The sequence below is a fragment of the Phalacrocorax aristotelis genome, chromosome 1 (assembly GCF_949628215.1).
Source record: "Phalacrocorax aristotelis chromosome 1, bGulAri2.1, whole genome shotgun sequence".
NCBI classification, from domain to species: Eukaryota; Metazoa; Chordata; class Aves; order Suliformes; family Phalacrocoracidae; genus Phalacrocorax; species Phalacrocorax aristotelis.
Genome location: NC_134276.1, coordinates 186,924,070 through 186,949,837, shown reverse-complemented (window position 1 = coordinate 186,949,837; position 25,768 = coordinate 186,924,070). Strand labels below are relative to the sequence as shown.

Sequence of the window (25,768 nt, the reverse complement as noted above, 5' to 3'; positions counted from 1 at the left end):
CAGAGTCAAGTTTAAATTTCATTGTGTGATTCTGTCTGTATTTTCTGATGTGTCAGTCCCAAGTTTGCATTTTCTGATAATAAAATACAACAGAATTGAACTATGCTGTTTGATAATGATATTACTTTTTGTATAAAGGTTTAAGGGAGTGAAAGGTAGCATCTTGCGTGGAAATGAATATGTTTTCCATGATAATGGAACCTTGGAAATTCCTGTGGCTCAGAAGGATAGTACTGGTACATACACGTGTGTAGCAAGGAATGAATTAGGAAAGATACAAAATGAGGTACAATTGGAAGTTAAAGGTAAGAAATTAATCAGTCTTTCATCACAGGTTAGTATAAAATTTTTAACTTCCTAAATACCTAATAATAATTTTAAATTTCAGATCCAACAATGATAATTAAACAGCCAGAATACAAAGTGATCCAGAGATATGGCCAAGTTTCATTTGAGTGTATAATAAAACATGATTCTACCTTATTAGCAACAGTTACATGGTTGAAGGACAATGATGAACTGCCAGATGATGAAAGGTATGCACAAAGTAGTTTTCCTATTTTTAATTTACTAGCTTGTCTGCTCCTTTTCCTGATCTTTGGAAGGAACATATTGACCTATTGACATTTTCCAAAAAAGACTGATAAATATCATCACTACGCTATATGTGGTAGCTAAAGGACTTACCTAGTGTGGTGAAAATATTAAGATATAACTCAAAATGCGATGTAAAACATTTTAATTGTGCACATTGACCATGTACATCAATTGTAAGGAGAAAGTAATTGGCATGAGAAGCCAAAGCAATAATAGAAGACTATTTTGCTCTAGGTCACAGATAATTAAAAGTTGTTTCATTTGGAGATAAAAGCACATTAGGATAGACTGTTACTGTGGAAAGATGGTCAAGAGCAGTGTGGAAAAGGCTGACATAGCCCCATAGCTTACATTGCTAGGTATTTGCTGAAATAGACAAGTATATGGGATTTGATAATGTCTTATGCAAGTTTCTTATAACAGTGCCAGTTATTGAAAAATCAGTGGCTGAATCTATTGTATTTACAGGTTTCTAGTTGGTAAAGACAACTTGACCATTATGAATGTAACTGATAAAGATGATGGAACATACACTTGCATAGTTAATACTACTCTGGACAGTGTTTCAGCAAGTGCTGTGCTTACTGTTGTTGGTAAGAATACTCTCAAACTTTATGATAGCAGAACTGTGTTTAATTACTGTTAAGTATGAAAACAGCATTTGACTTAAAATGAGAAGTACAAACATACTTTTGGTTTCTAGGCCAGGACAAAAGAAATGTCACCTATTTGTAAATGTGTTTCAGGTTTTTTAAAATATAGTCTTACCCTAAAGTTTGCCTTTAAATCAGCTACTTACAAAAGGGTCCAGTAGCTACAGGGTACATTCAGTTTCATGCTGTGTAGGTTTTTATTTGGATCACATCTGAGCTAACACAGTACATGACATATTGCAGAATATTTGAACATAAACATGTTATCTCAAGAATCTCTTTTACAACTAAATTATGCTTCAGAAAGACTAAGCGTGCTTGGTTGTATGACTTTTCAAGGATTTTCTTTTTAAATTAGTTCTCTCTGTTAAGTTTCTATGATTGCAGATTGTTCTAAATATGTTACTTTGCCCCTTCTCCCAATTTGTAAGAACATTTTAAGTAGATGTCCTGAATGATTCTTACATGAGTTCAAGCTGAGATTCAGAGTCAAGTACTCTTCTCTTTTAAAATTGTGTTGTGATCTTATGCCTATCAAGGAATGACATACGCCAAACATCTAGTACTTATTTAAAAGTTTTTGTAAGATTCTGTACTTAATTTTCTTGATCTAGCCTTATTAAAAAATTGATAAAATATTCAAGAATACTTTTATAAATTTTCAGTGATAAATTATCAATGGATTATTTAAAATCAACCATTTACTCTAAATAAGTTAACTTTTCTTTGCCTCTAATAATTATACTCTTTAACTACCTACAGTATTCTATTTCTTTGGCTACTAACTGATTAAATCCTTTATATTAATGTTCTTTTCAGCTGCTCCCCCAACTCCAGCTATCATTTACGGTAAACTAATATGAAGTTCTCTTTCTACATCATCTCCCAGATATATTTCTCATTTGCCTATTGCAAAGTGCAACATCTTTTCTTTGTTTCCCTTTTCCCATGTTTGTGTGTTTGTGTGTGTGGTTTCATCCCATTTGACCAACTTCTTCATTACTGGAGTACTGGACTTTGGAATTTTACAGTGCAGGCTACTGTGTATTTTAGGGAGTAAATGATTTTCAGATACAAATTATTTTTAGTTAAGGTTGGTTACAGTGCAATAATGTTTTTCTCATAGCGAACACTGTAATGCGAATTAGTTATCTAATAAATGAAAGATCTAAATGGTAAACCCAAGTGATCCTTCAAAGCTAATTCACTATCAAAGAACTTCCACCAACCAAATTATGATATGTTTTTACATTGCTATTCATAGAACCATAGAATGTCCTGAGTTGGAAGGAACCCACAAGGATCATCAAGTCCAACTCCTGTCCCTGCACAGGACAACCCCAAATTCAGACCATGGCTCTGAGGGCGTTGTCCAAGTGCTTCTTGAATATCGTCAGGCTTGGTGCCGTGACTGCCTCCCTGGGGAGCCTGTTCCAGTGCTCCACCACCCTCTGGGGGAAGAATCTTTTCCTAATATCCAACCTAAACCTCCCCTGGCACATCTTCCTGCCATTCCCTCAGGTCCTATCGTTGGTCACCAGAGAGAAGAGATCAGTGCCTGCCCCTCCTCCTCCCCTTGTGAGGAAGCTGTAGACCGTGATGAGATCTCTGCTCAGGCTCCTCCAGACTGAACAAACCAAGTGACTTCAGCAGCTCCTCATACAGTTTCCCCTCTGAACCCTTCACAAACTTCGTGACCCTTCTCAGGACACTCGCTAGTAGCTTTGTATCCTTAATATACTGTGGTGCCCCAAACTGCCCACAGTACTCAAGGTGAGGCCGCACCAGCACAGAGCAGAGCGGGACAATCACCTCCCTCGAGCGGCTGCAATGCAGGGCTTGATGCACCCCAGGACACAGTTGGCCCTCTTGGCTGCCAGGGCACCCTGTTGGTTCATGTTCAACTTGCCATCGACCAGAACCCCCAGGTCCCTCTCCATGGGACTGCTCTCCAGCCTCTCGTTCCCCAGTCTGTATGTACATCCAGCGCTGCCGTGCCCCAGGTATAAAATCAGTACTTGCCCTTGTTAAACTTCATATGGTTGGTGACTGCCCAGCTCTCAAATTTGTCTAGGTCCCTCTGCAGGGCTCCTCTGTCCTTGAGAGTGTCAAGAGCTTCTCCCAATTTTGTGTCATCAGCAAACTTAATTAGTGTTCCTTCCAGTCCTGGATTAAAGTCATTTATGAAGATATTAAACATTACTGGTCCTAAGGCCAGTCACCTGCGGAACCCCGCTGGTGACTGGCCATCAGCCCGATGTAACCTGATTTACTATGACCCTTTGTGCCCGACCCATCAGTCAATTGCTTACCCTATTACATTACATGTTTATCCAGCTGTATGATGGACATTTTGCCCAGGAGGATACTGTGAGAGACAGTATCAAAAGATTTACTGAAATCCAAAAAGATCACATCAACTGGCTTCCCTTGGTCAGCTAGGTGGGTAACCTTGTCATAGAAAGAAATTAAGTTTGTTAAGCAGGACTTCCCCTCGTGAACGTGTACTGTCTGGGACCAATGAGTGCATCGTCTTTCAGGTGTTTTTCAATAACTCCCAGAATAATCTTCTCCAAAATTTTCCATGCACAGAAGTGAGACTGACAGACCTGTAGTTACTGGGGTCATCCCTGTTGCCCTTGTTGAAGACTGGGACAATGCTTGCCAGCTTCCAGTCAACTGGGACCTCTCCAGATTCCCAAGATCATTGAAAAATAATTGAGAGAGGTCTTACTATGACATCAGCCAGCTCTTCCAAGTACCCTTGGATGAACCTCATCAGGGCCCATCAACTTATAGACATCCAGCTGGAGCAGCAAGTCCCACAGTCATGGTTCTCCAGCCATCATCGGTGTTGAAGACTGAGGAGAAGAAAGTATTAAATGTCTGTGCTTTGTCTATATCCCGATTTGTGAAGTGATCATGCTCATCAAGTAATGGGCCAATGTTATTTCCGGCCTGCCTTTTGCCATTAACCTATTTTTAAAAGCCCTTTTTATTGTCCCTCACAGTACTGGCCAGCTTCAACTCCAATGGTGCATTGACTGTGTGAATGTCCTCCCTACAGTGGTGAACAGCATCTCTGTAGTCTATAGTCCTCCCATGTTGCCTGACCTTGCTTCCACTGGCCGTATACTTTTTTTTTTTCTCCATATTTGTAGAAGAACATCCCTGGTCAGCCAAGCTGGCCTTTTGCCTCTCCTGCTTGGCTTCCTACACTTTGGAATTGCCTGCTCCCATGCTCTTAGGAGGTGGTGCTTAAAAAGTGACCAGGACTGATGGACCCCAGCGCCTTCAAAAGCCTTTCGCCAGGGGACCTTACCAAGTAGTCCCCTGAGCAACCCGAATTCTGCTCTTCTCATATCCAGAGTTGAGGTCTTGCTGGCAGCTTTCCTCCTGTCACCATAGATTTTAAACTTGACTGCTTCATGGTCGCTGTGGCCAAGGCAGCCACCAATCACCACTTCACCCACAAGACCCTCTCTGTTAATGAGCAACAAATCGAGGAAGGCACTCTTCCTGGTCGGTTCCCTTAGTACCTGTACCAAGAAGTTATTGTCCAGATGGTTTAGGAATCTTCTGGACCTCTTTGTACCAGCTGTGTGATATTCCCTGTTGACATCTGGCAAGTTGAAGTCCCCCATACGGACAAGGGCAGATGCCTTAGAGGCATCCCTTAGTTCCTTGAAGAATAGGTCATCAGTGTCATCATCCTGGCTGGGTGGCCTGTAGTAGACTCCCACAACATCATCTGCTTTATTTGTCTGTCTCTTATTCCTTACCAGAGGTTCTCAACTGTGCCATCACCAACTGCAAGCTCCATGCATTCCAACTTCTCCACTACATACGATGCCTTCACCCCGCCTTTCCTGCCCTGCTTATCCCTCCTGAAGAGCCTGTAACCATCCATCATGGCACACCAGTCACAGGACTCATGCCACCAGGTTTCATTTGTGCCAGTGATGTCATATCTCTGGGACTAGGCCAAGGCTTCTAGCTCCTCTTGCTTGTTCCTTGCTGTGTGCATTTGTGTAGAAACAAATTTATCAATGGTGGTTTATTGTGCCCATCGCCATGTGGAGCAGTCTGAAGAATCTTACTAGCACACAGCTCCTTGAACTTCGGTGTGCCATCCTATTGCTCGCCAGTGACTAGCCTGGTATTGTCCTTTTCCCCCTTCCAATCTAGTTTAAAGCTCTATCAATCAGCCCTACTAGCTCCTGACCAAAAACCCTTTCCCCTTTTGAGAAAGGTGCATCCCATTGGACGTCAGTAGACCTCGTGATGAATAGACTGTCCCATGATTGAAAAACCCAGAATTATGCCAATGGCACCAGCCTTGGAGCCATGTGTTGATCAGCTGGGTCTGCCTGTTCCATTCAATATTCTTCCCTGCTTCTGAAAGGGTAGAATAAAATACTACCTGAGCACCTGAACCTTCAAGCAACCTCCCCAAGGCTCTGAAATCCCTTTTGACTGCTTTTGGACTTCTCTTTGCTGCTACTTCTCTGTTGACACGAAGAACCAATAGCGGGTAATAGTCTGAGGACCTTACCAGACTAGGAAGCTTCCTAGTGACATCTCTTACCCTTGCCCCAGGGAGGCAGAAGACTTCCCTGTGGGTTGGGTCCAGTCAGCATATCGGACCCTCCGTTCCCCTCAGAAGGGAGTCACAGCTTGATGACAGCTTTGATGACAGTACAGCCTGGTGTACTTTATTTCATAGTTCATCTTCATTTTACTTCATTCACAAAATGGATAGACCATACTGACCAGTTCCGTTTATGATTGATGAAATTGCTAATAAGGATTTTAAAATTAAAGCTGAAATTCCCCAAAAAATCTGTCAGTCAGGTGCAGTCTTGAATTTGACAGTATTTTATCCGGCCTTTAATTTGGTAGCATTTTTTTCTGAATTTGGGTTTTAAAATGCAATGTAATATGCCTAAAACACTTTTAAGTATGAGCATCTTAAGCACTTTTATGTAAATCCTATCACATTCAGTGAAAATGCTTATGTATTCTTAAGTGAACCTACCCATGAATCTTGATTTTTGTGTTACAAATCAGTAATGAATTATTTTTGGCAATTTGGAATGGACAATTGCATCTTTATGCATTATAAGGATGTATATTAACAGCCTGTATGGCATTTCAAGATTTTTTAAAAGTACAGCAAAAAACAAATTAATTAGTAACTTGCAATTAGTTTCTATTTGAACTATACTTGTTTGGAATTCACATGCAAAATATTTGTAGTGATTCTAGAAAAGCTGCTTTGATGTGAATGCTTCATTTTCCATGTTTTATTAAACATTTCTAGCTACAATAGATTACCACCCATAATCATTCAAAGATAAACTAAACATGCATTTCATAATTCTTCGCCTCTCATTACATTTTTGTATCACAGTGCAGTCAGACATACATAAAATCAGATACAGATTCTTGTTAATATATGGAAGTTTCCAAATACATCAGTTCTCCATTTTATCTCTGTTTTGTAACAATTGCATGCTAATGGTCATTGTCATGCTTACATCAGTGAGTAGATCTGCCCTACTGTATTTGTGGAAGTCTTTTGACTGGAATGTAAGGATTTTTTTCAAAGATGAAACTACATATTCTGGTGTGCTTATTTACTTCGTGTTCGTTTGATTTACAGCTCGGCCAAATCCACCCTTTGACTTGGAATTGACAGGTCAGCTAGAAAGAAGTGTCGAACTCTCATGGATACCAGGAGACGAAAATAACAGTCCCATTACAAGTATGTTTGTTTATACCAATTACATTACCTTAACAGCATTACATTAACTGTTGTAAGATTCCAAAGAGTTCTGAGATAAATTTTGTGTGCAGCGTGGAAGAGTGGTAAATTCATTCACTACAGTTGCCATTTATTTACATAACAAATTCACTATAAGTCCTCTACTGTCCAGCCAAGGAGAAACACTCACTTACTGCCCTAAAGAGCAGGGCTTTTGATCCAAAAACCTGTGCTAGTTCACACAGAGGTTGATACGAGCTCTCTCTGACAAGGTCCAGACTTATGAATATGTAGAGAGTAGACTTGTTCATTAGTTGTATGCTTCTAAAGGAGAGAGCTGTTAACATCTTGCATTAACTCGTTTGTAATTCTCATGAATTTGAAATAGCATCAGTACCTATATCTTTACGGATTATCCATCACTGCTGATACAGAAGTTTATTCTTCATGACAATATAAGGCAGATAGTTTCTCTGTTTTTTTTTCTAGTCCAGACAGTTGAAGGAATAAAATATATCCATAAGACAGAGAAAATAAACTTGTATAAACTTTTGAGACAGCAAATTGATCTTAAATGCTGTTGTTCCTCCCAGTAGAACATGATGAAAAATACTCGTGCTTATATTGAGCAGAGAGGATGGAGGGGGAATGTAGGAGGAAGGAAGAATGATGTTACTGTTTGTTTTCCAAAAAATAATAGGATCAGAAAGATTTGTCGGGACAACTTTTTCAATGTGAGCAACTTAATGTCATTATTTAATTATTTATGCAGTGTATTTTGAGTTAATAACTACCGCAAGTTACCAAGACCAGTGTACACATTGTATTTGGAATGAATGAATTAGGCTGACTTATTGAGTGATGCTCTCCAGGGTCTGATGCTGGTCAGTATCAATACTGGAAACAAACCGTACGGATCAGGCACGTGGAAAGAAGTTTTGTAAAAGCAGAATTTCACAAATTTCAGAACACATCAAAGGTTTTGATTGCGTTTTAATGAAGCACCAGGGGATTTTGCTTAAGTTTTACACTTTCAGATTTGTCTAATGTGTATCAGCTAGCAATATACTTTTAAAAATATAATATATAGAATTTAATTTAAAGAGTTGAATTGTATTTAAGTTAGGACTTATTCATATACTCCCATATCAGTATTTTCATTTTTTCCAGACCAGAAGACATAAGTCTTGCCTTTCTGTAGGAATAAGATCACACTGTTTCACAAGAGATGATACTAGGTGGTGTTGGCTCATGTCAGAGTTGTTCTACAAGCGAGATATTGCATGCACTCTGATATTGGAAATTGAAGTCTTCTGACTAAATAATGCTGGTTTTAATTATGATACAGTTTGTATTGCTGTGTGGTCCACTGAGAGCCCGTGAAGTAAGGCATTTGTTTCATAAGTAAGCCTATTATTGCTGCTGCTGCTGCTATCTCTTCGAAGTGCAGATCAAGACTTAGGAGAGCAATCATTATGAGTGATCCCTTCACACAAGTAATATGATTGACATGCTAGAATCTCTCTGAAAGCTCAAATAGATTTTTTTTTTTCCCTTGAAGTCTCCTATAAATTGTTCTACTAGAGCTGCAGGCATGCAGGCAGAATGCTAGTTTCTAGCAAAGGAAAATGCAGTAGTGCAAACTTTGTGAGTGCTGTATTTTTTTTAGCATGTGATATTCTCATCTTTTCAGCAAAGACTTTGGTCCAGAAAACATCCTATCCCAAGGCCTTTGTTGCTGAGCACACAACACCAGCTATAACTCAGGCAGTGATTTGGGGCCAGTTTTCCCTCTTTCTTACTACTCAGGTCAGGATAAAATCTGCAAGCCTTAAGTCCAAAAGGCCATGATTAGTACTACTTATCTATTTTACTTCTTGAACATCCTGGCTCCCCAAACTGTTGTGGATTATTTCTGTGTGGTCCTGTAAGTATTCTTCTAAAAGCAGTTTCTAGATGCCCCTCAGAACTTCTTTAATAGGGCAAACAGGATGTATTCTGAGTCATATTCTGGCTTCTTGTCCCCAGCTATACATGAGATAGGGCAAAATTTTTGTTACGGCAACACACAAACTTCCAATGCTCATGTATATTTCATATATCTAAACTTAAGGTTCCATGGAAAATACTCAGACCATGCATTCTTCTCCCATTTATTTACTCTATACTGACAATTCCTCTTAAGCATTTCAAAATGTATATCTCATATCTGAGAGCAGGAAGCTTTTTCTGGCTGTTTCACAGCTGAAAAAAAAAAATGTCGTTTTGTCTTTGATAATGAATATGATTTTATTTTTGGAGTTCTACAAACCTATTTATCCCCGAGGTTGTATACTGTGTTGGCTCTTAACAGTAATCATCATAATGTTCACACAGAGAACTCTCAAGAAATTTAACTTCTGAACATACATTCCTTGACTTAATTTGAAGATACTGAAAAGTGCTCTCAAAAACCTTTCTCAAGTACTGGTTCTTGACTTTAAATAGTTCTTCACTAAGCCAGTCTCATTGGGGAAAATGGAATACTCAGTTTTAATATTGTACAGGTACTACTTACTGTCAGCTTGATACAACGAAGACCAATATATTTGTCAGCTGAATATTACTTTTACATCAAAATTCCAGTCTTGTCCCGCTTCCTTGCTGTGACAGTTCAAGGGTTCCTGTTACATTAAAATCCAGTACCTGAGAGAGAGCTCTTGTAATAACGTGTTACCTGACAGGTAGCTGCATTAGTGAGAATAACGAAAGTAAGACTGTTTCTATTATATTTCTACCTAGGCAGTACTTTTGAGATCCATATTATAGATTTTTGTTCTCATTTATGTACTCATATTTCAGTTTCCATTTTTCAAAACATTGATTGGATCACTCCCTTCTGATTAGCTTATTCAGAAAAGCCTGCAGTGATCTACGAAGGTGTTGCAAGTTTTGACATAAATTTGGATTCAATTTCTCTTTACAGGCTTTGTGATTGAATATGAAGATGGGCTGCATGAACCAGGGGTATGGCATTACCAGACGGAAGTTCCTGGAACTCAGACAACAGTACAGTTGAAGTTGTCTCCGTACGTCAACTACTCATTCCGTGTGATAGCTGTCAATGAGATTGGCAGAAGTCAGCCGAGTGAACCATCTGAGCAGTACCTGACAAAATCTGCAAGTAAATAACTATCCCCGCTTACCAGTTGTTGATTTATACTACGAATGGCGTTGAGTTTGCTTGGAATGCAAGCAGCAATCATTCTTGTTCATGTGTAAATGTTTTATTTTTAGACCCTGATGAAAATCCTTCTAATGTACAAGGGATAGGCTCAGAACCTGATAATTTGGTAATAACATGGGAGGTAAGTTTATTTTTTGGAGGTTTCATTTATTTGTTTTCAGGTCTGTGAGTAGCATTTTTTTCAGAGGAATAATAATGATCTGACTGTGAACACAGCATGAGAATACCCAGTGCGTTCCTTGCTTAAAACATGCTTGAAAAAGAGTGAAATCCAGACGTTTCCCTGTCCTGATTTTCAGGGAGAAGCTGCATGCGTTATGGAAAAAATGATTTAAAAAAAAAGTGCTGTATTTTCCTTGAGTGATTTCTCAAGATAAGCCATTAATTTGGTAATACAGGATGTTTTGTTGCCAATTTAGGAAAACTTCAATATGTAAATGGTGCTTTATCTCAAGTATAGCCTTATTTTTAGAATTAATTCTAAAGTGAATAGTAATTCTACACTCAACTTTTGTGATAAACCAAGTTATTGTGCACTCTTCCACTCTGTGGAAAAGTTTTCTCAAGCGTGCCCTTACCATTGCAACAGGAGCTCAAGGAGAGCCATGTAAAACCGATTTCCCATCCCAGGCAAGAAACGTTGTGTAGGGAACACTGTTTATAGGGACTTGGTGTAATTCTATTTTTCCCTCTACTGCTTCTTAAAACATGTTTGAAAACAAAATAAATATACAGAAATCACAATGTAAGGTTGCATGAGAATTAGCCAGGATCGCCATTCAATGTGATTTTTTTTTTTTTTTTACTAATGAATGAGAAGCAACTGAACTGACCTCCTGTAAAAGCTAAATCGCATAGCTTGGAAATTTCAGCAGTGCTTCTCTGACACAGAACACAGTGGTAAATTTTCAAAAAAAATTCTAAAGAAGAATCAGTATATTTCCTTGTGACTTTGGATTTTTCAGATGCTTCAAAATATTTTAAAAAATATTTCTTTTCTTTTCAGCCTTTAAAAGGTTTTCAGTCTAATGGACCAGGACTTCAGTACAAAGTCAGTTGGCGTCAGAAAGATGTTGATGATGAATGGACATCTGTCATAGTTGCAAATGTATCTAAATACATTGTGTCTGGTACACCAACTTTTGTTCCCTATGAAATAAAAGTACAAGCTTTAAATGACCTGGGGTATGCACCAGAGCCATCAGAGGTGATTGGACATTCAGGGGAGGACTGTAAGTTTTGTAGTTTTGACTCAACTGTACTAGAAGCAACTAAACGTGTAACCTAAAAGGGGATTTAAAATACTAAAATATTGGAAAAAAGGGGATAGTAGTTACATTTTTTAATTAAAATGAAGTGATTTGGAGATAATAAGGCTTCATAATACTCTGTAGTATTAATCCTAAGGTCAGCTTTTTAACATAGGGGCATTTTAACCTGCTCCTTGTGTGCAGTGCAAAGACTTATTCTGAACAAGTATGTTTGTGTGGTGTCTTATTCTAACTAGGTACTTGTTGAATCCTTTCCACACAGTGCCAATGGTTGCTCCAGGCAATGTGCAGGTTCATGTTATTAACAGCACGTTAGCAAAGGTGCATTGGGACCCAGTTCCACTAAAAACTGTCCGAGGACACCTTCAAGGCTACAAAGTAAGTACCGTCAAAAGCTTTCTGTTCCTCATTTATTAAAATAGATCACTCTTCCTATATGAGACTGTATACAGATTGAAGTAACAGACATGCAAGTGGACTCCTGCTTTTCAGTGAGTTCTCAAGTTTTGCTGACAAGAACAGCAGCATTGGTACAATTTCATTTAAAGTTCAGCAATGTTCCAGCCTTGTAGCACTAGCCTCCTGTGACATTGTTCTTGAAGAAAAATGGGATGTGTTTGCAATTCAGTTTGCACACATTATATAGGTTAAAAAAAATGGTAATAGTTTTGCAGATCTTACTCCAAAAGGATATTTAGAGAATGAGGAGAGACAGTTTCTGTAGGATTCTCTTCCAGGTCTAATGCTAAGATTACTTATTGTCTGCCATAATATGATTAATCACCTCTTTAATTCTGAGTAACTGGCCACTTACTAGCTTATACTGGGTGCCTGTGTCTTTTGGAGAGCCAGGAAAAAGCTCACTTTAAAGCTTGGTTTAAGGAGATAGGAAATGGCAGAAGAATTGGAGTGTACATATAATTGAAGGAAGCTTAGTGTAAGATAATGTGCTGGCTTTGATGATAACTGAGAAGGCTGTGTTGGAGACAAAAGACTGCTATTAACAGAGAATGGGAGACAGAAGGACTTCAAAGTTAGAAACTGGGGGAACTGGTGTCCCTGAAGGACAGGGAAAATTTGATGGCAAAAGTTGGTTCAGGGGTTGCACTAGAAGCCCATCAGAAGAAACTCAAGAATGGAAACTGCAGAAGCACAGTTGACTGGTTGTGAAGGGAACCAAGGAATGAGAGGATATACTGACTTCCTATGCAACAATAGAAAAAAATTTAAAAATTACTGCTTTGCTCCTCTGCAAGTATACTAATAAATATGTTCTAACCAGACAGACTAATTACACAGCCTGAACTAGGTTACTTTGTAAGACAGACTAATTTAAACTACTTCTGTTTAAATGAAAGGAGGAAAAAGAAATATTTGAAAAATTAAGAAAGTGAAGAATATACGGAGGAGAAAAAATATACATCATACTTATAAAATGGAGAACTAGCATTCAAGAGCATTAAAACCAAACTTCAGTGCATGAATGTGAGTTCCTAGTATGTGGATATCACTTATCCTGCACAAAATGCTACTGTCCAGAGAGACTTAAGCTAGTTCTGTATGAGCTAGCGTAAGTGTTTGTAGTTAGTGTAATGCTTTGCCCTGGATAATAAAGTCAGCCAAGAAACAGGACTTACTAGTCTGTTAGATGTTCATCTGTTAGATGACAGTCTCATATCAACCTGGTATTTCAAGCACAAGTGGGTAACCAAAAGAACACATCCTTTATGTGAGGATTAGAGAGTTAGAATTTAGTGAAGTTAATCACCAAATTTCTGTTAAAGATCATTAATAATACAAAAAATACCATAGACACAAATGTCTGCCCATACATCACGTGTTAAGTTCTCACCTGTCAAAGGCCTGGCTACAGTGAGTTGTCATCATCCCAAGCTTAGATGGAGGTTTCTTTTTCCTCAGACTTGGAGTCTCTTGAGGGTTATTTTCTGTCCTGTGTTTGTTAATGGGTTGCACGCTTTCCTCTCCAGTTGCTCCTAAGGGGTTAGTCATGCCATGATTACTTCTACTTAGTGTATTAGTCTTTCTCTGTATACAGTATGGTTTTTTCTCTGTGGAGGAGAATGACATCATTACACAAAGCTAAGCAAAACTGAAGCTAAAATAAGGTAGTCAATAATCATAAATAAAACAAGCTCAAGACTACAGGATTGACAACAGACCTGAGCATGAGTAGTTTTGCTGTTAGGACTAGGGCAAACAAGACAATGGTATATCCTTGAATAAGTTGCAGATGGAGCAAAAGTTTCTTCATTAATTTTTGCAGATACAGCTAAATCAAGCTGAAAGAGGTTAAAAACTAGACAAGGCATAACAAGGCCTGAGACCTGGTGGATAGTTATTGTTATTACGCTTTCTCTGAATTCAAGCTGAAAACTTCTCATGGATGCCAAGTACACTTTAAGTGTTTTAGTTATTGACATAGATTACAAAGCACGTGACTATCTCTTTTTAAACACATCAGCAAAATCCTGCTAGGAAACTCAGGCTTTCCTAATTAATAAAATTATTTCAGACGGTAGCCCTATGTGAAGTGTTGCACTAGGGATGTGTTTATTAATAAAGAGAGGGGTTTTTCTCTAAAGAATCATGTCATGAAGGCAAATGTATGAACAAAGCAGGAAGACATCTAACTAACAGCAGTCTACAGAGCATCACTCGTATTTTACTCTTACATTGATCTAACTGTTACTTGATATGCTGTGGTACTATAAAGAATTTCAAACCTAAGAAGAAATTTTAAAAGGAATTCTTTTCACTGTTACTGCTGCCATTTTTTCCTGTTATTCTTATGAATTCGGTGGTTATTCAATACAGTATGTGAAAAATGTGATGCAGTCTCTCTTACTGTCATTCCTCTTTGAAATCATTGCTTATCAAACCCAGCTTATTAAAGCTGTCTTTTAATTTCAGCCTGGCTGGTGACAAGTGATGACCCAACTATAATAATGTGTTTTGTGAAAAGTTACTGGCTAACAATTCTTGAAATACCATGAACCGTACCAGATGAGTTTCAATACCAATAGTACCAACGCTTCAAGCTTTTCTTAGCTTTAAAGTGGCTTTCTACAGTAGCTGGTAGGATGAGAGCTACAGGATGACAGCTGGCAGTGTTGAAAAACATTAACTCAAGCCATGTAAAACACAGTGGCACTTAACAGTGATTAGAGTGAAATGATATGATGTTAGCAATAGAAAGCTGCTGTCATTGTAACATGGCTTTACAAGTTATCTAGTTGGGCTTTGTAAGCCTTAACAGTTCCGCTTTTTTTAATTCATAAGTGAAATCCCAGCTTCTTTAATTAAAGACGTGTTTTGCAGTTGGCCTAAATGGAACCAGGATTTTACCCATTTACATAGTTTAATCAGTTTTAGAGTGTGATCATAGATGCATGAAAATTATGCTGTGAACAATGAACATTGATGTATTTGAAGGTGACAATCCTAGGAGTAACGCAAGTCTTTGTAGAGGCAACTGTTAATATCTTTCCAGATATCACGGTAAAGAGACGACTGTGTAGTAAAGAGACTGCAGTCAAGGTAATTACCTCTGAGGCTCATCTGTAGTTTCTTAGAAACTCAATCAGCAAAATGGACACCAAAATCAGCTTTGTGATCTGATCTAATTGTCACATAAGTGGAGAAATAGTCTTTCTGTCCCTAGGTGGAGATCATCCCATGACTGTAACCTCAGAGTCCTTTCAGAACTTGTGTGTTTTTCCAGCCCAAACAAAGCTTTCTGTTTCTTTGCCATTTAAAAATACGTGCTTGGCTTCCACATCAGAGGGAACAGCATGGTCGTGTGTGACATAACAAGGTGGCAAAGTGCAAGTCTGCTTTGGAAGCTGTGTAGACATCTTACTGGAAGAATGGATGGTCTGAATGAGTCCTGCCTCTCAGATGGACTTGCTAACATGAGAACTATCACATATTAATGCAATTCCAAACCAGAACTTGCGTCAAACTGGCTTTGAGCATTAGCAGAACTGGCAGGTGATAGTCTTCATGCAGGTGTGTAGACACGACTGTTTCTGGACAAGGTCTATTTCTGGAGCAGGAAAGCTCTATGCTGTGTCTCTCCCAAGCTTAATAAAATGACAGTTACTCCTACCTATAATTCATGGGTACTCACGGAAAAGCTTACGAGTTTATAAAGTCAGAACACCTAAACACTCACTGTAGATTTTCTTTTGTCTTTAGGTTTACTACTGGAAAGTACAGAGTCTATCCAGAAGGAGTAGGCGGCATGTAGAAAAAAAGATCTTGACTTTCAGGGGAAACAAGACTTTTGGAATGTTGCCAGGGCTGGAGCCCTATAGTTCTTACAAGCTGAATGTTAGAGTTGTTAATGGTAAAGGAGAAGGACCAGCAAGCCCAGACAAAGTATTTAAGACCCCTGAAGGAGGTATGAAATGAGAAGCTAGAGAATAAACTAAATATGGTATATTCAGAAATAGAACACTAAGGGTGTAATTGCTGAATTTGCATCTTGGACATCGTAAGATAATTGGCTCAATACAGTATTATTCTTAAGAATTAATAATTCATGAGCTGTTTTAAGTTAATATACTTTGTATTTACTGTATATTCTTCTTAAAAGTTCCTAGCTCACCCTCCTTTTTGAAGATTACTAACCCAACGTTGGACTCTCTGACTCTGGAGTGGGGTTCACCTACGCATCCAAATGGTGTTTTGACATCATATGTACTGAAGTTTCAGCCAAGTAAGTTAACTATGAATATATAACTAGACAATACATTTACCAAATAGCAATCCCTTTATTAAGGAAAAAATTATGTTAAATTTATAATGGACAGAAGATATGATTGCATTGTAGATGTCAAGTTTGAAAAACATTAATGTATTTTGACAATATAGATTACTCTGTCTGGAAAACTTCACTTGCTCAAGTACAAGGTTAGCATTTTTCCATTACTTTTATTTCTTCAAACCATGCTTCACAGAAAAATGGAGGTGAAGTCCTACATATCATTGACAGGCAAGTTAGAAGCAAGATACAACCACTTAGAAATCCTGTATTCTAATTGAGGAGAAAATGTCATTAGAAGTAGATCAGAACACATCCAATTATATTGTTGTCTGCTTCTTTCTTCAGTTTTTGTTGTATCTTAGTTTTAAAATGAAGAATTCACAAATGTGCCATTTACTTATATCAGAGATATAAATCACTTCCTTAGGATCCCCATGCTGCTGCTTACTTGCCCAGAAGTTTGTCAGCAGTGACAGTGGAAATTAAGAGATCGGTACGCATGGAACAGGTTAAGGAAGTTAGTTTTCTTCCACTTAACCAACTTACACTGTTCCTTGGCATTAGAAACAAGTCACTTCTGGTTTGGTTTCTCTTTTTTCCTAAGCATACTGAATTTATTATGAAGCAGCTAGCAAAGTTTCAGAATTTTTTCATGATCGGTGTTCTAAATGTGCATAATTCAGGTGATTTGAAGTGGGCTCAGTTGCCTCAGATTCAGATACTTAGGAGAATCGAACTGGAACATAAAAAACATTGTAGGTGTTTCCTATCTCCCTGTTGAATTTTAGCCCCTCGCATAGATCCTTTTTATACAAAGGTGACTTGTTTTTTGAAACTATATATTATCATTCCTATAACCTGGAATGAACACACAGCGAACAAAACAAATAAATACAAACAAAAAAAGCCTGTTTCAACACAATGATAATGTAGGCAATTTTCCTAACTCTTTTTTTTTTTTTCTTCTTGTAACAACAGTTAACAACACACATGAATTAGGTCCCTTGGTAGAGATAAGGATTCCTGCCAACGAGAGCAGCTTGATATTAAAAAATTTAAATTACAGCACACGGTACAAGTTTTACTTTAATGCACAAACTTCAGTTGGATCAGGAAGTCAGATAACTGAGGAAGCAGTAACAATTATGGATGAAGGTAAGATGGGTATGTATAAAGAAAACCTGTTGAGTTTAAAAACCACAACAAATTTTATTAAAAATATTATTACTCCTTCCTTCCATTAAGGAACTAGGCCCTAGTAAAATTTTTCTAGAGCTTGCTTAACTGTATTGTACACTAATAAAATATTTTAAATAGTTTTTAATAAAATATGTGCAGAGGTACATCTACTGTAGTGGAATCCCCAAAAGAGGTGTAAAGCCCCTCTTTTTGATATAAACTTACAAGATCTAAGACTTTGGCTTTTCTGGGCTTCAGAGCTTCACATAACTTTACATTCACCAATTCTGCTTCATTGACCTTCTCTGGTCACAGAGAACCGTACTGAAATGGTGCCACTTCATGGCTAGAGGAATTTCACTTTTGAAGTATGCAACGGCTTCTGTGAAGTCTAAACTTTTTTCACAGAGCTGGCAAAAATTGTAACTTCAAAAAAACTGCAGAAATAAACGTCATCTATGTCCCCAGGTAACTGCTGACATTGTCTAATATTTAGATGCTCTTAAGTATGTTGTTCTACCTGCCACTATTGATTTTTACATTTAAAGCCATTCTAGATCTCTGATTTTGGTAGTTCTTTTGTTGAAGATGTTATTTATTTAAATATGAAAGCTTAATAAAATAAGAGTAATTTAAAGCAAAAGGGAAATTTGGGGGGAATGCCTCTTATGATTCTGCACATCTTAACATTAAAAGTCTATTTTGATACCATCTTTTCACGTATTTTTATGCTTAGCAAAATTATAGTTTAATGGAGTTGTCATAGATGAGTTGGTATGCAATGCAATTTCTTTAATAGAGTATTAAGGTTGCATATGAATTACATTAATTTTAAATCATGAATCTTAACAAGCATGAGCAATAAAATTTTGTAAATGCATGTGTATTAGTTTTTGTCTTGTAATAGTCTGTCCGTGTTCAGCATAAGTAGATTGTTTCTAATTTATTTGAATTAATACCTTTTATCTAGTCTGCATGCTTTCATGGTTTATAATGAAATTATATATGTATGTTCCCTTTGGTGTTGTATCTAATTATATAGTGTTCCTGTTCTTGTTTTCCTCCATTAAAGCTGGTATTCTCCGTCCTGCTGTAGGTGCAGGCAAAGGTAAAATGAAACTGCATGATTTATTAATGTGTGGATTTTGCAGTGTTGCAAATGGGGAAATTGCAGTGGTAAGGACAGAAAATCCTGGACTATACATTGCTATACAAAGTATTAATCAGTGCTGGAAGAAAACATTTGTGGGTTTTGTTGGGTTTGGGTTTTTTTTTTTGGTTGTGTTTTTTTTGTTTTGTTTTTTTTTTTTTTTAAAGAAGAAATCCAGAATGCTTATTAATACCTTTCATCTGTTTATTTTGCCACAGAGTTCCAGGGGAATTCATTAGCTTTGCTTCAGCAAAGTCTAATTATTTCTGAACATTTAACAGATGTATGTCACTGTTATAAATATTCAGGATCCAGGTGCACTAGCACTGATTAGCTGGAGTAGAAAAAACAACACTTTTGCAAGGGAGATTTTTTTTTAATGCCTCTGCCATGTGCATTTTTTGTTTTAAAAGTAGGTGCATCCTTGTTCTCACTGCTGATTAATGCTACCCATTTGGTCACATCTATTTCATTTGCAAGCCAGCTGTGCCTAGGAGACAGATGACTGACAATAGCCTCTGTATACGTCTCAGTTCAAGTGTCGTCTGATATATACTGATAAATACTGAATATAAAGGCAAATGGTTTCCCGCTGTCTTAGGTTCACACTTGTGAAGGAGCACTTGAGGGATATTTCAGTGAGGGGAACATACCATCTTCCTTTCTCTTGAATTCAGTAATATTTAGTTCTTTATGATGCAGTTCTTCTGTTGAACAAGGTGTTCTTCACATCTTTGCACACGGTTTTTATGAATTTTGATACCTTTACTGTCAGAAGCGAAGACTGTCCTGAGGACTGTTAGGTAGCTGTAAGTCAGAAAGGTGTCTCTATACGTGTGTGTTGTTTTATCACAGAGGTGTCACTGACGCTAATGAACATCTGTGCTTCAGATTCTCAGACCATAAGCATCCCTAATCAAACTCTGTACAAGAAATACCCAATATTTTTTACAAAGCTGGAAGAGGTAGCATAAATAGTGTTAGATGTATATTCTTTCCACTTGACATTCAGGTGTTTTGAATGATAATAGCCATTAAAAAGAACTTCAGTCAGTCTGGTATAAATCAGACTCTCTCTATGTAGGTATGTATGCATGCATTTGTGCATATATAATATATATATATGTGTACAGATAAGTATATTCTCATAACATTTGCATTTCTGGTAAGTGTATGGAGTTGTGGATTTATTTTAATGACAAGTCTTTTCTTGCTGTTTTTTAGTCTAGTTGTAGCTGAGAAGTCAGCACAGATTGGAACAAAAGTGGCTTGTAGTCCTGGACATTAACAGCAGAAATGTAAATTAAGTTCTCATTATTTATGACTATAAAAACTAATGCAAGGAAAAATGGATTCTCTGTATGAAACTGAGGTCTAGTTATAGCTGTATCACAGTCTGTGGCTAGCAGAAAGCATCTTATTTGTAAGATCAGCTGGAGCAGCTCACATTTCAGAGCTGTCATCTCAGATTCTCTGAAAACTAAGCAGATGTCTTCGTTTGGTTCCATGCCGTTTACGGTTTCAAAGTTTTCGCATATTCCTGTAGCATCTAGCTTTTACAATTGCAAAGAACTTTGGAACTGCAATCAGGATGGAACTAAAGCCGTGACATCTGTTAGGACATCTGAGTTGCTGCAGGTCTGAGATGAATGTTCTCAGTGGTTACTTCCATTAACTGTTTCACTGCTGACCAGGGACTATGAGGAAGGAAAAGGAGGATCGTATTATCGAGATCATGAGACAATTATTTGGTCTCATGAGTGGGTGGATATGGAAGATGGAAATACTTAGCCTGCTCAAGAAGAAGCTATACCCAGCAGTGAATTTTTACTCCTCTATTAAGTGCAGGAGGGACTATATGTATATACAGTTGTTACTAATGTGGACCCAAGGCCAAACCAAGGAGGAGGTGAAATTTAGATAGTCCCGACCTTTTTGTGATCTATCAAAAACTTCTCAGTTCTTTGTTTTGAAGGGCAGAACTTACCAGAAAAATGTAATTATCCTTTCTCTTTCAATTTGAGCACACTCATCTTGGAAGTTAAGACGACGATAGGTCCCAGATTCAGCCAGCCTAAACTGCGCTGAAATTTCTGTACTTGGTGTTTTCTGCTGGCTAGCTGCCCCTGAAGACCTGCAGCTTGGCCAGTCAGAAGCATGAGACACAAGGTCCTGGAGGAATTCAAATCATTTAAACCTGGGCGAGCTGTGACACTTGGGGCATATTTCACTTCCCAGAGTAAAACTATACATTAAAGTGGAGGCAGAAATATTGCTGTAGTAAATCTAAGGATCTTAGAGTATCTCCACATTTTTATTGTAGTCCTGAAATACACTCCCTGTCTTTTGGCACCATGTGTCTTTTGTCATCTTTTTAGACAGGCATGTCTAAAGTTTTATTACTTTAAAAACAATGAAAATAAGCACAGTCTGAGTACTGCTATGCTTGACACTTTTAATATTTGTCCCAGCTGAGTTTGTATGATTATGACTGTATAGCTGTTAAGATACCCAATATATTCCAGACGGATAAGTAGAGAAGCAAGTTTGTGCATTTTTCCCATAGGGTAAAATAAATATTTTAGATGAAAACATGAAAAATTAGGTCAAGGCTAAGGAATTTAGATACAGGAATAATTTTTTTTTTCCTGTAGCTTGAATAAAACTGGAAGCTCTATTCAAATGGGGGGCAATATAAGGAGGAAATTATTGTCTTCCTGTCATATGGGCACCATCTAATAAAAAAGTTCTTTGGACAAACAGTGCCATTGCATCAAATAGCAGAAATGCAAAAGATCTTGGCAAATTACAAGAATTGAGGGGTTTTTTTTCTTCTCTAAGTGAAACTTGGCAGAGGAGATCCATGTCGTTCTCTCACATGCCCGCAGGAGTAAATCATGAGACACATTATTTTACTAGATGGGCATGCTATCCTTTTATAGTTGATACTCCTATTTGACTTGCACTATCTTTTCTCCTTTCTAATACTGTGATGTTATGAATGAATTAAATTTGATTAAATGATGTCACTACAAAGAAAAGAATAATTATTTTTCTTCTTAGCAACCTGTATTCTAAATGTGTCTGAAAACTGCACATGTAAAACATAACGTGTTATACCCAGTATTAGATAAGCAGTATGCATTGATATTGCCATTTACATATTGACATCTAATGGCAGGCATGAGGTAACAGGTGTGAGAGAAATTGGGGAATAAGAACCTGATTACATATAAAAAAAATTATAGTAGCAGTTGGAAAGCAATTCAGGCAAACACTGGAGTCAAGTCTTTCCTACCCTTTTTCATTATAAGTTTTAAATAACCAGACTGTAGAGGAAGGAAGAGAATAGAGATTTGACCAGTGGTAGAAATGAAAGTTGCTGTTTAAGATAAACAGTCCCAGGGGCTGCTTGTTGTGTTTGTGGTAAGCTGAAGTGTAGGGAGTCATGCCGTGCCACGTCAGTCTCTACATTTCACAAGCCTTCTTGTTTCACTTCAGTTTCGTTTTTATTTAGTCAACGTCTTTATTTGAAAGCAAGGTCTTGTAGTCCGCATGCATGCAGCCACTGGTAACTGGCAGTCCTGAACTACAGTTAAAATAGGTTGTGAGATCACAGTTACCTTTAACTGAAGCTAACATTTCCTGTCAGTGCGGTACTCAGTCTGGTCTGCCTTCTTCACGTGAACTTCACATCTCAACTATTATTGACAGAAATGCTTTTACCGCAAGGGAGAAAAACAAGTAGACTAGCCTCTGGGTTGGAAACTATTCTTTTTTTTCTGACTGAATCTCCAATATGTAGCTCTTCACTGTAGGCTAGAAATCATTCTCCACTGAGTTCATATCTCTGATCTCTTTGTAGAGGCAGGATCATCTCAATTTTTTTGTTCTGTACAGAATGCTGTTCTTTAAATCATTTTCCCTGCCCACCATCTGTTTTCCCTCCCTCTTTGAATCATTTCACATAATGTCTCCATATTTTTTGCTAACAAGTTCAAGCTGCTTTTTCAAGTTGGTTATAGTATTTTTGTACTGCTCCTTCCGCCACTCTCTCCCTGTGGACTTTTCCATGATATATCTGTGTGATTCTTTCAGTACAGCCTGCTATGCAGAGCCACTGTTTTGTCCTCTCTTAAGTCTACTGGGAACAATGTTGATGATGCTTTGCATGCTAGACTAGTGAAAATTATGATTATTGCAATGCAAAAACTCCTGCAAATACCTTTTACTTCATAGACATCATGCAAAATCCGTGCCACGCTAGGTGCTTATTGGTGAAATGATTTCTTGCATTTCTTCATTGTCTTCTGTATTTATTGCACTACAGGAACGCTCTTGCAGTGGCATAAGTAATCTTAGAAGTGGCTAATGCCCATCTTTCACTGCCAGAAATGGAATTCACCCCTACTGTTATACTGAGGCTTGAATTTCATACTGTAAAAGTTGTAGGTTAAAAAGCAAGCAAAAGCAGAACCGTTCCCTGTGTCCTACAGGCTCTCGCAAAATCTATTTACTTTTTCCTTCACCTCTTCTTATGTGTGGGGTTTTTTTATTTCAATTTATTTTTCTCTCTATGTATGCATTTTACCTAATTGCCTATGATATAGTGCTTTGCAGGCTTTTCCATTAGACACCAATCTTCAAATGCATGCTTGTCGCTTACATGCCATTTTTTCTGGGAGATCAGGTGAAACCCATGAAAATTCCTGAAGTTTAGTCACTTTGGAGATTATTTAATTTATTGTTCTGCTGAACTAAATCTTCGGAGAGAGTACCTATTCTGTTATTAAAATCTGTTCATATCTCATGCCATGTCTTATTAAATTGTATTGAATCTGCAGCCCAAGCGTAACTATGTTATTTGGAGGAACTGTGTTCCTGAAAGGCTGGAAGATTAAATACAACTCTACCAAAAAAAAAAAAAAAAAAAATCCACTAAAAAAAGCACAGGAGTTAATTTTAAAAGAGAGGAAAATTTTACTTTGAGCCTAGGCTCCTTTCTCAACAACTGGCTTTTTGCACCATGTCTCACTACAGGTATGAAACCATACTCAGAAGTGCCAGCTAAATTTTGCATTGTATCATAGTGTGGATGAAAGAGCTTAATTTACTGGAGGTAGCTGAGTCAGAGTTTACTGGTATAAAAACTGTAACTTATTAACAATCCATTCCCATCAGTTTTAGAATGACGCTTTTGCCAGCGCTGCTGCACAGCGTCGTGCATGATTACAGATCAAGAGAGCACAGTGCTCCACTACTGAAAAAGCCATGCTCATGGAGACAAAGCTTTCTGCCCCCCCTTTTAACCAACTGGTGCTTGCACATGCTGAGAGCTTCTGCCAGCTGACAGTTACACATTTTGCGTTTGTGAACAGTGCTGGGAAACATATTGAAGAACTCAGCGGCTAATTATAATTAGAGGTGTGCTGATTGAGAAGACAAGAGTCTGGGTAGATTGGAGACAAGCTTTATATGGTGTAACCACTTCGACTCTAGGCTTTCATCTCCTGAGGATCCATCAGCCATCTTTTATCATTCTTATCTGTGTATTCACGTTGCAAATATGACACATTTAACAGACTTAACTAAAACTTTTCCAGGCCTGCTGGAAAATTAGATCAAGCAATAGTGAAAAAGGGGAAGAATTACAAAAGTAATTATTTTGAAAATAAATGTGCTCCTGAACAAATTTCTTGGTGCACTGTATTCAGTAGGAAAAAAACCCAGAACTTAAATCTGACCAAATTCTACACATGGATGAATCTACTCAAACAGCTATTGGAAAGAATCAGATAAGAGTACATCTGACAAATGTAAGCACAAATCAGTCACTTGAGAGGATTTAGAAGCTAAGACACCAAGGAAATTAAGGTAATTTTCAGAGCCATATTAATTGTTATATAAATCATATGAACAGAAAGACTAGATACCAAGTCTTTAATCTAGCAGGCAACTCTTTAATCAGAGGAGAAACTGGAAATTGGAGATGGAAAAAAACCCCAAAACACAAGATGAGATGGAGGTTTTACAGGGAAGGCGATTACCAAATTTGCTTAGTGTTACCGAAGCTGTCTGTCATGTGGAGTCTTTCGCACAAGCTGAGACAGTTACCTTCATCCCCAAGTGCTCAGGCGTGAGGAGGGACAAGTTAGGTGGCATTCTGTGGCATCTGTTTGCAAGAGTTTGAAACAGATCATTGCTAATAGTTTCTTCTATCTGTAACATTGGTGACAAATATCAGTCATACAGTAATCAGACTGGTAACCAGACATCTTTCATGGAAGAGGACAATCCAGGAAAATATGGGTTTGAGAAAATACCATTTAATGAAAAAAAACAGAGTCACATGTAGAATACAAACCAGTTTTTTTTCTTGGCACAGAACAAATGCTTAGATGCCGACTGTAACAAACACCCGTTCCTATGCACAAATGAGGAAGGAAGTGGATATATCCTGTCTGCAGTCTCAGGTTCTGCACCCTTCTAAATTTGGAGCCTGCTATTCTTTCCTCTTGCCAACTTCATGTGGCACAGAGAAGCGGAATCGAATCCCTTCGCGTTACCATAGCCTATATGGTTACACGCTGGTTTTCCCATAGACGGCCCTGGCTCTGGTATTTCATAGGGGTTTTGTTGTTGACTTAGTAACCTAGATGGCTTTTCTTTTAAATCTGGTGCTTTCTATTTGATTTTGTTTAGGTGGTTTTAGCCAAGAAGTAAAAATATTATTTATTATTTAAATAATATACTCCATACTATTTTTGGTTGGTGAAGGATATTATGTATAAAATATATAAGCACAACTTACCTACAAAGACATCAAATGTGGAAGTAATTAGTGAATAAAGATTGAAGAGTTGAATGTGTACTGCTGGAACAGAGTTAAAAAGAAAAATTTAATGCAAGTATGGGGATAAAAAGTCAGATATTGTGAAAATTTGTAATCTTGAGAGTACATTTTCAGGAGAATTGATGGAATTTGCATCATTTGGTTTGTTTTTTTTTAAAGACTCAAACTAGTTTTCTAGACATGGTACTCATATTATTTAGTCTGTGTTAGGGCCTTGTATACAGATTTATTTATTTTACTGTGCCACAGAAAGCCATTTTCTCTTCTAATCTAATTTGGAACC

At 37.7% G+C, this 25,768-nt stretch overlaps 1 protein-coding gene across 38 annotated transcripts in view; it reads left to right on the top strand.

The window, feature by feature from the left end:
* NRCAM (neuronal cell adhesion molecule) overlaps window positions 1–25,768 on the top strand; it is a 167,697-nt gene that overhangs the window by 119,413 nt on the left and 22,516 nt on the right. For 16 of the 38 annotated variants that reach the window (XM_075081021.1, XM_075081037.1, XM_075081020.1 and 13 more), the window contains 13 exons: window positions 139–305; window positions 389–536; window positions 1,066–1,190; window positions 2,070–2,099; window positions 6,916–7,017; window positions 9,983–10,180; window positions 10,294–10,364; window positions 11,250–11,475; window positions 11,777–11,892; window positions 15,733–15,937; window positions 16,133–16,255; window positions 17,282–17,458; window positions 18,555–18,590. In XM_075081021.1, the coding sequence (XP_074937122.1) occupies window positions 139–305; window positions 389–536; window positions 1,066–1,190; window positions 2,070–2,099; window positions 6,916–7,017; window positions 9,983–10,180; window positions 10,294–10,364; window positions 11,250–11,475; window positions 11,777–11,892; window positions 15,733–15,937; window positions 16,133–16,255; window positions 17,282–17,458; window positions 18,555–18,590 (1,724 nt within the window). Of the gene's footprint in view, window positions 1–138; window positions 306–388; window positions 537–1,065; window positions 1,191–2,069; window positions 2,100–6,915; window positions 7,018–9,982; window positions 10,181–10,293; window positions 10,365–11,249; window positions 11,476–11,776; window positions 11,893–15,732; window positions 15,938–16,132; window positions 16,256–17,281; window positions 17,468–18,554; window positions 18,591–25,768 lie in introns of all 38 variants that reach the window. The other 22 variants (XM_075081023.1, XM_075081026.1, XM_075081039.1 and 19 more) reach the window with 4 other exon arrangements.